The 13,311-nt window shown below is 37.7% G+C and overlaps 2 protein-coding genes across 2 annotated transcripts in view; both read left to right on the top strand.

Annotated features, from left to right (window-relative positions):
• Positions 1-13,311, top strand: part of LOC144015942 (guanine nucleotide-binding protein G(o) subunit alpha) — a 93,432-nt gene that overhangs the window by 74,962 nt on the left and 5,159 nt on the right. Inside the window, exons 6-7 of the mRNA XM_077516449.1 lie at positions 678-807; positions 12,688-12,841. Coding sequence (XP_077372575.1) covers positions 678-807; positions 12,688-12,841 — 284 coding nt within the window. The remainder of the gene's footprint in view (positions 1-677; positions 808-12,687; positions 12,842-13,311) is intronic.
• Positions 4,391-12,523, top strand: LOC144015943 (guanine nucleotide-binding protein G(o) subunit alpha-like). The gene is made up of 3 exons (XM_077516451.1): positions 4,391-4,818; positions 5,236-5,389; positions 8,495-12,523. The coding sequence occupies exons 1-3, from the start codon at positions 4,789-4,791 to the stop codon at positions 8,680-8,682; spliced, it is 372 nt and encodes a 123-aa protein (XP_077372577.1). The 5' UTR covers positions 4,391-4,788; the 3' UTR covers positions 8,683-12,523.

The raw sequence follows: 13,311 nt of genomic DNA, 5'->3' as shown, positions 1-13,311 counted from the left end.
AAAATGTATAAATGTTTTGTCTCCGAAAGACGTATTTATATGTTTTTCATGTTTTTTTTAAGCTCGAGTATACATAAGGCTTTGATGCAGCCTCTCAACTGCAAAGAATGGTTGAAGAAATGATAGTTATTACACAAACAGTCAGCAGGTGGCAGCAGAGTAAAGGAAATCAACCAGGACCATGTTGAAAAAAAAGCTCAATTACTCAAAATTCTAAATAGATTTGTGAATAATGATCAAATTTAGCTATATACTAATGCTAATTGCTGCAAAACAGAAACAGGTAGAAATATACTTTTTTTTTTCCTGATGAAAGAAGAGACTTGAATCTTTCTTTTGGTAGGTTCCATGTTTTTGTAGCAATAGAACACAATATTCTCTGGGCCTTGCAAAATCAGTCAAAATCCAGGAAAAACAGCCAGGACTGAAGGGGATTGCTTCTGTGAAAATAGCTGGGAGTGAATGAGTTATATATAATAACATATAGAGTAATAAACTTATCTTACATTGAATAAGATTGGTACTCTCTGAGATGATTGAAATAAACACCTGGACAGACAAATCTCATGACTCTGCTTATATAGACAGTGTCTATAATACAAAGTGACAATCAAGTGAGCCTGATAATGTTTTTAAGTCTTATCTGTAAACATTGAAATGTACTTTCCATCCATCAGGCTGTTTGATGTCGGAGGCCAGAGGTCAGAGAGGAAGAAGTGGATCCATTGTTTTGAGGACGTCACTGCCATCATTTTCTGCGTCGCGCTCAGTGGATACGACCAGGTTTTGCACGAGGACGAGACCACGGTAAGGACACGTTTGTTTCTCTCACTATTTGCTGTGAATTAGCCGACATGGTTCAAGTGACCCAGTTACGGCTTTTCCTCACGTGTGGCTCACTACAGATACACAGTGTGTGTCCCAAAACACATTGAAACCTACAGTATGTTTAGAGATGAATCAGACCACAAATATGTGGGGGGAAAACAGATATGAATTTGGATACATTGCGACTGCAATGTAATCCAACAGATGGGATCCATCCTGTTATTGAGTGGACATTAATGAAATGTGTCTATCAATGGCATATACGCAGCACCTACCCAAACGAAACACAAATTGCAGTACAAGCAAAGTGGTTACACAGACCATTAACCAGGGAAAATAATGGCCATCAGCGACCAGTAGACTGATGCCTTTTATCTGCCATTATCGTTATATGCCTTATAACTCCATGGGGGGGAGACGGTATAGGTCAAATTAAATGGGATGCAATATTATGTTCGATACTGCTTTTTTTTATTCCCCTGACTGAAAATATTCGCTCTTGTGCAGAAAATAAAGGGCCCTATTTTCATTCCCAGCACAAGTCTAGAACAAAGTGCAGTCCAACTCTATGCATGGGTGGAGTTTTCTTTCTTTTATTTTGCTCGACTTTGCACAGGTAAAATTGGACGTAACAGGGCTTTTGTGTCATTGTGCGCTGTTGTGGGATGGATCATCCTTTTCCCAGCCAATCGTAGTGTAATCCCTCATTTGCATCAAAATAACGGGCGGACGGAGCGCAGTACGACATGCTTAACATTGCGAACACAGAAATAGACTTGTTGCGGTCCGTGTATGACATTGGCACGTAAATTGCAAGATCTCCCCTCTCATCTGCGGATGTTGTAGTCGGCCACACATGCAACATAGAAATCTGGAATGCCCTGTGATTGGCCGGTGATCAGCCCAGTTAACTCATCTTACCGTCCAAAGTCGGATGCAAGAATCTGGCTCTAAGACTTGCATTATAAATCCCTCGTTAATCACTAAATGGGGACTTGGGTTCTCCAAAATGTTTATATAAGACCAACAACCACAAGGTACATATTTAATGTCTATGGTGATCTTGTTTGATGTTTAGTAACAGAATCACAAGGACGTTTTTTACTGTCCTATTTCTTATATTTTTCATTTGCATACTTGCTCCTAAAACATTACCTTGAATAGTTTGTTGTACCAAACATTGACTTGAAAACTGTGTTCAAACTCTGAGGCCAAAAAAGCTGAGTGTGTACTGCATTTAGATCACATTGTCACACGGATATTGTTTTGTTAATGTTTATCTACATGGAATATTGCAGCTCAGATGATTAGGACAATAAATATTGGATTATGACCACCACAATTTCAGGAGTTACAGACCATTTTTGTGTACCGCCATTTTCAAGGTTGAAATATCTTTCAACGGGATTTTAATCACCATTGGAACATCTGTCTCTGGTGTTTTCATGGTTTTCCCTGTTTGTGTGGCTTTTCTGCAGAAAATTGTGTACTATATATCCACTACTCACAAAATCTTTGGGATAGTCGGCTTCCAGGTGAACTCAGCTCCTTGTTGGTAGAGGTGTAGACGATCGTGTGCTGGAGAACCTGATGTCATGTGACCTAAAACAAGGAAGCTAATCTGAATATGATGCATGCTGGTTGATATTTATAGGTCTGTCCTCTTGAGAATTAGTGCTCAGTAGCTGCTCTATTTACGCAGATGTCTTCATGCCTCCTTGTGATTTGGGTAGCGCCGCATAGTCTCAGCTTGTATGATGTCGCGTCATGAGTCTTGTTGACAGTTGAAATGTGTGCACATCTCAACTGCCGTGCTATTTTTAAGACAACTGTGATCATGTTTGATAGAAGACAATGTGTCAGTGATCTGCCACAGTCTCCCCAAATGTCTCCTCCAACATAGGAGCAGGCGCTTATGTGTCTCAAATTGTCCAGTCATGAAAAACAACCACACAGTTTGTTTCAATTCCCAGCAAAGTCACCTCAGCAGCTCCATCTGCAGTGTAGCACCTACAACGCTTTAATTAAGCATGTGCTTCCCCGTGAGACTGACGTACGGCACGGTCGGCTTTAATGAGACTGTGCTGATCAAAGGTGTAATTATTAAAGAACAAACATTAGTGTGAACTTGTAATTACAGCATGAGGAAAAGAACTGGGATGCTTCACTCACTCAATTTCATTACATGCAGTGTATTTTGGGAGTTGAAAAAAATAAAGGAATAAAGCTATTCCACAGGGAGATAAACACAACTTCTCAACACTAGTGGGAGAGTCAAAAAGATATCTCAGGTTTAGAGAACAGCATATTTTACTTCTACTTTGTTTGGTGGCAGAAACAAGTTGCTCTTCTCCTTTAGGTGAAACATAACATATGAAAGGGGAGATGACTGTTTCACTTCCCCACAGTGCAAAAGTTTTGCTGCTATTATTTATACCTCTCTTGTTAAAATCGGGTCATTGAAATGCCAATTTGGTTTTTGTTTTGGATTTATTTTTTTATGTATTTATTTATTGTGGAATGGGAGTAAATATTTATACTCAAGGCTAATACAATAAAATGGCAGTTTAGGGAATGCAATTTATCTATTCAGCAATTTATCGTATGACTTCAATAGTTAACTCACGATTAATCGCAAATTTTGTATTGTTCTAAATGTACAATAAAATATTTTTATCTCAATTTTCATACTCTTGTGAACATAAAAGTGGAAAAAATATTAAACTAATATAAAGGTGGCTGCATCTTTTAGTAATTGATACAGTAATTTCATAATTCATAAAATTGAGTTACAATTAACTCATTCACTCCCAGCCATTTTCACAGAAGCAATCCTGTTCCCTCCCAGCTGTTTTACTGGATTTTGATTGATTTTCCAAGGCCCACAGAATATTGTGTTCTATTGAAATAAAAACATGGAACCTATCAAAAGAAAGATTAAAGTCTCTTCTTTCACCAGGAAAAAAGTATATTTCTATCTGTTTCCATTTTGCAGCAATTAGCATTAGAATATAGCTACGTTTCATCAATTTTCACAAATCTATTTAAACTTGTGAGTAATTGAGCTTTTTTCAACATGGCCCTGGTTGATCTCCTTTGCTCTGCTGCGACCTGCTGGCCGTTTCTGCAACTGTTCTTTGCAGTTGAGAGGCTGCATCAAAGCATTCTGTATGCTCTAGCATTAAAAAAAAAAAAAAAAAAAAAAGTATAAATACGTCTTTGGGATACTTAAAACATTAAAAACACATTTATATGTTATTGGGAGCAAATGAGTTAAAAGATGTGCTGTACTGTGTTAAAAAAAAATTATGATTTTGATTTGTGTTGTGGTCATTTTTCTGCCACTAGATGGCATAATTGACATGACATAAGACATTGATGACAGCTCAATGCATTTTTCTTTTCATATTACTATCTAATCTTTAACATGAAGTAAATTCTGCACATTTTTCAAATTGTAAAATACAACTTGACCCCACAAATATATGCATTATTATTAAATGTATTAATGTTAAATTTTGACGTGGACGTGTCTGCTGTGTTGCGACTGTAATTCCTCCAGTACAGGCTTTCCAAGTAAGGGGCATCATTAAAATAAAAAAAAATAAAAAAAAATGTCGTGTTGAAAGAACTTTAAATTAACACAAAATTAACACACTTCCATTTTTGCTGTTGAAGACAACTTCCTCACCTTGACAAGCAGCCACACATGTTCACAGGCAGTCTTGCAGTCCTGCAATGTGACAGCCGCTTTGGGGCCAACTGGTTTCCTGCCTCTTTTCAGTATTCGATGTATATGTGATGTATGTGTGTGCGTGTGTATAAGGGTGTCCTCCGAGGAAGTGTGTCCCTTGCGTTTCCGCTTCCTGCTTTAAGCTCCACCTCGCAGCATCTGCGGTATCTTCCACTTCACCTGTCACTCTCACCCTCGGCTGTCCTGTCTAAGCATTCAGCAGTCAGATGTTCCACAGATGCTCCGCCCACCAACAGGTATGAGTGCTTTGGAAACGCGGATAAGCTTAGCATGACTTCCTTGCGTTTGTGTTGGTCTCTAATTTACAACTGTGCAATGGCATTATTCTAGCATTTATTTGACTACTTAAACATTGGTTGTCGTTAAACTCTTTTTCAATGTTTTCATGTGCTGTCATTACAGAAAACGGCACAGTGCACTGTGCCATAAGTGGTGATCTATAAAATAAAGGAGAAGAATAAAATAATTAAAAGAGAAAGTACTAACAATGCATGGCTTTATGTAATCACATACTCTACTTTGCACTGTTTTCCTGTTAGTTTTTTTCCCAATTTGCATGCATCTATTGTCAATTGCTGGATGATGGTTTAAGTCTGACTACATAAGTTTGCATCTTTAAAAAAAAATGACAGTGTTTAATTTCTCCTCTGCAGAATCGTATGCACGAGTCTCTGAAGATGTTTGATTCCATCAGTAACAGCAAGTGGTTTGAAGAGACCTCCATCATCCTCTTCCTCAACAAAAAGGACATTTTTCAGCACAAGATCAACAAGTCGCCACTGTCCATCTGCTTCCCCGAGTACACAGGTACACATATCACAGCCAAACTATCCTGTTTTAACGTGTGCTTCACATTGTTAGATTAGGATAGGTGACTCAAGCTATGGCCTGACCTGATTTGGTGGCTTCCTGTCTCTGGCACACTTATCCAGTTAAAACCAGTTTAGACCATCAGGTCACATATTTTCACATGGACTAGGCTAAGCCGTCCCACGTGGTAGAGTGGTCGTCCCCCATCCATAAGGTTGTGGGTTCGATCCTTACCCCTGGTGACAGTGTCCAAGTGTCCTTGAGCAAAACACTGAACCCCGATTTGAATGGCTGAATGTGAGGCATTGTAATGTGCCTTGGGCACCATATGGTGTAGTTATAAAGCTCTATATAAAAAGAATTCAATTGAAAAAAATAAATTTAACATGTGGGTGGGCGGCCAAGACAGTATAAGAGTAGAGACCATTTTGAATATATTAGACCTTCCGCATATTAAAAGAAAGGGGCTGCACAGCTGTGTACTTGACAATATAATATCGCAAACATTAACGATAAAAGAACCAGGAAGGGGTTCATTCAACATTTTAAGCTTGAAGTCTGTCCCTACTTTCAATGAGATGCTTGAAGTACGATTGTTTATGGGTGTTATTAGTTCCTAAATATTCAATTAAAATTATGGGTGTGTCATCAAGTCATCATTCAGTTCAGTTTAGTTTTTTTTATTTTGACTATAACTGCATTAACATAAAACACCACAATAACAGCACCATCAAAACAGGAAGCAGTTCCCATCCCAACTATTTGGCCTGCTTAAAGGTCACTGTCCAGGCACATTACAAATACAGAATATTTTAACATCTATTCCTCGTTGTAAATTGATTAATAACAATTAAATAATGCGTAAAGGTTTGAAAGTTGGACATGTACAAGGAAAAAGGAAACAATAACAAAATGACTTAAAATTGTATTCTTAATGCCTTACAATAGTGAGTTCCACTAAAAACTGATCATTACTGTAACCACATTAATGTAGTGAGTTGCCCCAACACTGGCTGTGATTGCAAAATGCTCATAGATGACTGTGATGAATAGAGAGCAGCTGACTGGCTCATATTGAAGAGATGCAACGGGAGAGCCGACAAAGGGAAAACAAGACAAAGTGAGAAAGATAGCAAGCATGTGTTTAATTGGGAAAATGTCAGAAATAAACAGAGAAAGCAAGATTGTGGGAACACAGTGTCGAGAGCGACCCGAACAGCATGACTGTGAGAAAAAGAGAATTAAAATTCCAATCATTCCCCTCTTCCTTTCTTCATCTTTTGGCATGAAAGGACCCCGTGCATGCTTTGGTGGTGTTGCAACTGAAGCAGACAGACGAGCAAGCAACGGCGCTGCCAATGACTGAGAGCCAGATTTGTTCGTGACACTTGGCCCACAGATGACTCGGCTCGCCACCGTCTGACCCGATCTAAAAGCATTTGAACAAGTGAAAAGCTGCAAAACCAGTTCTTGCATTAGTGAGGGTGTCACAATCGATTATATGGAGGACCAAAAATGTCAAAATAAATAAAAATGAAAATAAAAATTGATAGAATTATATACAATATAATTCAAAATTTCTGCAATTGGCTGGCAACCAGTTTAGGGTGTACCCCGCCTACTGCTCATAGCCAGCTGAGATCGGCTCCAGAACCCCCCGCGACCCTTGTGAGGAGCAAGCGGTTCTGAAAATGAATGAATGAATGAATGAATGAATGAATGAATGAATGAATGAATAATTCAAAATTTCAATACAAAAAAATAAATATAAATGCAATAAAAACAACATGTATACATAAATAAACAAACAAACAAATAAATAAATAAATAAATAAATAAATAAATAAATGCATAAAAGTAGGCGGCACGGTGGTTGACTGGTTAGCATGTTCGCCTCCCAGTACTGAGGACTCGGGTTCGAGTCCAGGCTCCGGCCTTCCTGGGTGGAGTTTGCATGTTCTCCCCGTGCCTGCGTGGGTCTTCTCCGGGTACTCCGGTCTCCTCCCACATTCCAAAGACATGCATGGCAAGTTAATTGGGCGCTCCAAATTGTCCCTAGGTGTGCGTGTGAGTGTGGATGGTTTTCGTCTCTGTGTGCCCTGTGATTGGCTGGCAACCAGTTCAGGGTGTCCCCCGCCTACTGCCCGTAGCCAGCTGAGATAGGCGCCAGCACCCCCCGCGAACCTTGTGAGGAATAAGCGGTCAAGAAAATGGATGGATGGATAAAAGTAAAAATAAATACAAAAACGAGATTCAAAAAAATAAAAATAAATGTGGAAATAAACACAAAAATAAATGTATAAATAGAGTTAAATGTCATTTGGTAAAAACACTCTGCTCTCATATTTATTTATTTCATGCTTCAGTGCAGACATTATGAAATCTGTAATGAAATGTTATTGATTGCTCAATAATGTCAGTCTATGTTGGACTCTGTCCGTTCCACAGCAAGGGAGAATGGGAACAATGGACCTTGTTGTTTACAGGAACTTGTGTGAAGTTATTGAGCAACTCAAGTCGCAAATTGTAGTATCAGAGGACAAGATGGTCGTCCATTGATGGAGCTCTCCATACAAGTCGGCGAGACTTCTTTGTTCATTTGAATTGCATTTCATGACAGATTTCACGCTGATAGTGTCTGCAGCATGAAATAAATATGAGAGCAGAACCTTTTTATTTATTGTTATTTAAATCTATTCATATATTTTATTTTTGTCTTTATTTCCACATTTATTTTTTGGAATCTCATTTTTTGTTTTTTGTTTTTTTTTATTCTTACTTTTATTTATTTATCTATATCTATATATTTTGTTGTTTTTGTTTCAATTTATTTTTTGTATTAAATTTTTTAATGATATTTTTAGAATCGTATTTATTTTCACATTTATTTATTTATTTTTAATTTTGGCCCTCCATTCATTTTAGAATGTGAACCACGGTCCATGCAGTCAATTCGTGAAATGAATCAATACCGCTGAGATCTCGTTTATTTGCATTTAGCGGTCTAATTTTACAATTTCATATTTGGTGCTGGGTTCATAGAAGCATATTAGTAGAATGTAATATCATGACGTCAAGCCTGTGTCATCTCTGTGTTCATAGGGCCAAACACATACGAGGAAGGAATCTCCTTTATTACATCTCAGTTCAACAGCAAGAACAAGTCATCGACAAAGGAGGTTTACTCCCATGTGACCTGCGCGACAGACACCAACAACGTGCAGTTTGTCTTTAACGCTGCCACTGATGTCATCATCGCCGACAGTCTCCGACGCTCTGGCCTGGCCTGATGATGTCATGACCTCGAGGTCACCTCATATCAAAGTGGTCCTAGGGTCAATCCAAATACATGTGTCTTTAAATTGGCCCTAGTAGTATACAGAACCTTAAGGTTGCCTGTGAGCCTCATGATGTTATCAAATGACTCAATATTGCTCCCAATTGAATCCTAATCAATCTAACTTGTTAGCTTCATGTTTCAGTGATTTTATTGAGTCTTTGACTTTGTTAAATCTTCTAGTTTTTTTAATGTCAATACTAGTATTGTTCCGATACCATTTTTTGGCCCCCGATTACGATACCGATACCCAATTTTGCAGTATCGGCCGATACCGATACCATACCGATACTTAAGTTGTTTTTTTTCCCTCCACATGAAAAAGCTGTCCTATTGATTCAGAGCATTCAAGGGCCAATAGGATATCTTAGATCGGCATGTAGTGAACATGTGACATACCAGTGAATGTCGTGCATGAGCAAGACACAAGATGCTGCATCCAAAATCCTATATTAGCATTGGAATTAATATTATCGGCATGTTACTTGTGAGTAGTTACCGATACCGCTGTTTTAATGCAGTATCGGCACCTCTGCCAATACCAGTATCGGTATCGGAACAACACTAGTCAATACTATGAATGGATAATCACCTGTGCATTGCAACAATAACCCAGGCTGAGGCCTACATGACAATTCAACATTCATCCCGCAGCAACTTATTTATTTTTTTTAGCATCGCTATTTTGTTTATTTTTTTGCACTGGATAAAAAAAAAAAAAGTATCTTTATTATTGCTCATGGTACTTATGGGAGCCATCATCTTCTTGCTTCTTGTCTTCATAAAGCCAGTTAACGCTAAAGCCTGAGATGTAGTGTGCTGACTCAACCTGCCACTTCTCAGAGTGCTTCAGTGGCGCAATTGACTTTATCGAGCAACCGGGGGCTTCTTTTTGCAACTGTACCCTAATAAGTCAAACTTGAGCTGTGAAAAAAGTGTATTGCTTATGTTGTTCACTGGGATTCCAGTTTCCACCCTGCTGCTGCTCCGTTCTCAACCTAATGAAAAACTTGCATGACAAATTCAATTCAAGAGATCTGTGGACATGCATGCAACACCTCGAATATAGTTTGTTTAATACTCCTTTAGTGTGGAAATTGTCATACAGAAAATAATTTACTGTCTGCTTGGATCCAAATTCCTATTTTAAGAGCCAGGTAGATGACGTCTCCCACTTCCATATATGGTGCGTCCTAATTAGAGATACTGAGCCGCCCCAGGCTGTTGATCAACCTGCTTTGTGCATGTGCTTGTGATTGCAAAGCACTAGAAATTGAGAGACACTATGAGGTGGTGCAGCGGTAGAGCCAATGAGTGGATTCAATACCCAGGAGGCGCTCGTCTACCCTTGCCACACACACACACTGGCTGTCGAAGCCATAAAAATCAAGATATGAAATACTTAATTTCATGCACAATGCGAAAGTCAGATTATTGCTGTGTTGCATGTGCACTGCCTTGAAAATGTGAGCAGGAATTGCCATTTGTGAGCATGCGGCTCCCCCTAATTTTGTATGTGCAGCTGTTGTTATTGTGTAGTCAGGTGTTGGCTCCACTGTTGTTTCTGTGGTTTTCTTTTTCTTTTTTTTCTTTTTTTGTGAGCTGCTCATCCCTTATTTTCCCTTTTAGGTTTTAAATGCCTAAGAATCTATTTCACTATAGATGAGTAGTACATTTCTTATTTTTTCATGGGAGTAAACCCACTGCTTTTACTTTGTTTTGCATCTTACCTTATGTTTGTCTGAAGTGTAATATATGTGTGTTTGTTCCGGATGTATACTTCTGTGACATAGTAAACACATGATACACATGTAATAATTAAATTAGAGACATTTTGAGGATAATTAGTTCATAACTTAGCTTAACTCTTTGACTGCCAAACGTTACTTAAAGAAAAAACCCGACAGTGCCAACTAATTTTGAGCATTTTCACTCATCTTGCAAGGCAAACAGAATATTGTGTACAATGACTACATAAACATGGTGGATACCATATGAAAGATTGGATTCCATGCTTTTATTAGGAAAAGAAAAAGTACATTTCTACCTTATTCCGTTCTTTTAGGAATCACCATTTGAAAATAGGTCATTTGCGTAAAATAAGCGAAAATAGAAAAAGATAAGGAGAAAACGAGCTTTTTGTGAAAAGATACATTTTCTGCACAACAGTGACTTTGACACAAATATTTTTTGTTTAGTGACGTTCTGTGAATTAGATTTAATGTGACAAAGGCTCTGATCGTTCACGTCATCCTTGAAAACTTTCTATTTCATCAGATTCATCATGTTTCATTGGAAGTCATACACTTGTGCCCATTGAAAAGAGAGACAATGCTGCCATCTGCTGGCCATTGTTAGTGGGTATTTTTGATTTTACAAGTCCATTGACCTGGCAGCGCTCCACAAGACGTTGCACTGCCCATTGATTTAAAAAAAAACAAAAACAAAAAACATAGATGACGTCAATTAACGTTTATGGCGGCATTCATTAGGATTTTAGCATACATCATTAAACGTTTTTGGCGGTCAAACAGTTAATGTCACAGTACAACTTGTATTTTTTAAAGACCTTTATTGTGTTATTTATTGACATGTTTGAACAGAATGTGAGACAAATATCACAAAAAGTTATGAGTAGGGTTTAATTGGCATGTTCAGAGGACCTCAAATGTCACATTTTGGAATAGGTTTAAATTTAGGGGAAAATTTCCCCATCGAAAATAATTCATATAGAATTTATTCTTTCCAGAGTTAAACTAGCCAAAACCTAGAAAGTCTAGAGACAATGTGTAATGTTTTTTAAATCATAACTGCCATTTTACTCCATTCAAGGTGAAGCAGATCTGAAAATGGATATATATGTAAAATATTGCAAGGTTCATGAAGCTTCATTTTCCCACACTTGTAATTCAGCATTTTCCAAAGAGCTTTTGACGACATAATAAACCCACTTATTTTTAATGTCACCATTACAAATAATTAAAAAAAATATATATATATATTGTTACCCAAATTTTAAATATCATAAGTTACATATAAAATAAAATAATATAATATATATTATATAACAAAAACTCAATTTAAAAGTTTTTTTTTTTTTTTTTTTTTTTTTTTTTTTTTACTTTAACTGATGTCACTGCTGCCTAATAGTAAAAGTATTTTGATGTGTGGATCTTTGCATTGTTGAGTTTGCATGTTTGCCCAGTGCTTGTATTGGGTAATCCAGTTTATTCACAAAGTCCAAAAAGCAGTTACAGTATGTTGGTTTCAGTATAGCCTCCAAATTTTCATCTATGTGAATGTTGTTATTGTCACTGGGTTTCAAGTGCCAGACCTGTGATTGGCTGGTGATCAGTTCAGAGTCTCTCGACTTAAGTCTGCTTCCCAAGCATCACAACGGGACAAGTAGTATATAGAAGATGGATGGATGAAAGGAAGACTGTTTTTTGTCTGTTTTTTTTGTTTGTTTTTGCATGGGCTCTTGCTTCTTAGTACTTCACAGTTGTTCAAATTAGCCCTTCAGGATGGAGTGCGCTTCAGCAGGGTGAGTATTTGCTAGTAGTCATCATTGCTCTCTTGAAACCTTTCTGCTCTGCCGTATCTCCATGTAGCAAAATTGGGTATATGAGAGCTTTACTTGATGAAGAAGTGTAATTTAAGCAGAGGTGGTACTGTCGTCAAGATATGTGGATACTTGACGACTACAACTAAAACTGTATCCCCATCACTTGTGATGTCATTGTTGATATTGGAGTGGAAATATCTTGAAATGATAATAAAGCACAACTTGAGGAACTTGATCTGTGTGAAGATTATTTTTAGCTCAAAAACCTGACAACTGAAGGAAGAATGACTTGAATGCAGCTGTTTTAAAAGATATTTGTCTTACATTTTCCTACACTATATTTTTAATACGGAAAACACAAAATTCTCATCCCTTCCTCCTCTCTTTCCACAGAATCGCATGCATGAGTCTCTGATGCTGTTTGACTCAATCTGCAACAACAAATTCTTCATCGACACCTCCATCATCCTCTTCCTCAATAAGAAAGATTTGTTTGCAGAGAAGATCAAGAAGTCAGCGCTCAGCATTTGTTTCCCTGAGTACACAGGTAACAGTCATTGCCGCCGAATGCATGGAGATGGATAACAGCGACAGAGTTTGGTATCAGCCAACCTTAACGTGCACAAAATCTCATTAAGATAAGATAATTATCCATCTAGTCTTAAAAACACACACACACGTTATTTGCATTTGTGTTAGTCGGTTCACAGTGTTTTGAGCTCTTGGTTCACTCCAAAAAAAAAAAAAACTGGGAAAAAATGTTTTTGTTGTTGTGCCAAGTTATCAAAAAGGGAATTGTACATAAAAGACAGTAAAAAAAAAAAAAAAAGTAGTGCAGTGTAAAGTCACAGCTGGTGTTCCACAGGGTTCAGTTCAGGGGCCTCTGCTGTTTTCATTGTGTCTGCTGCCCCTGGGTTCCAAGTTAAGAAAGTGTAAGAGTTGAGTAATTTGAGTTGAGTGATGGGATTGAATACAAACTACATTTCATAACAACATAAGTTGAATGAAGCAACTATT

This window comes from Festucalex cinctus, chromosome 3 (assembly GCF_051991245.1).
Source record: "Festucalex cinctus isolate MCC-2025b chromosome 3, RoL_Fcin_1.0, whole genome shotgun sequence".
NCBI lineage: Eukaryota > Metazoa > Chordata > Actinopteri > Syngnathiformes > Syngnathidae > Festucalex > Festucalex cinctus.
Note: the sequence above shows the minus strand (reverse complement) of the source record. Positions and strands in the feature narration are given on the sequence as shown.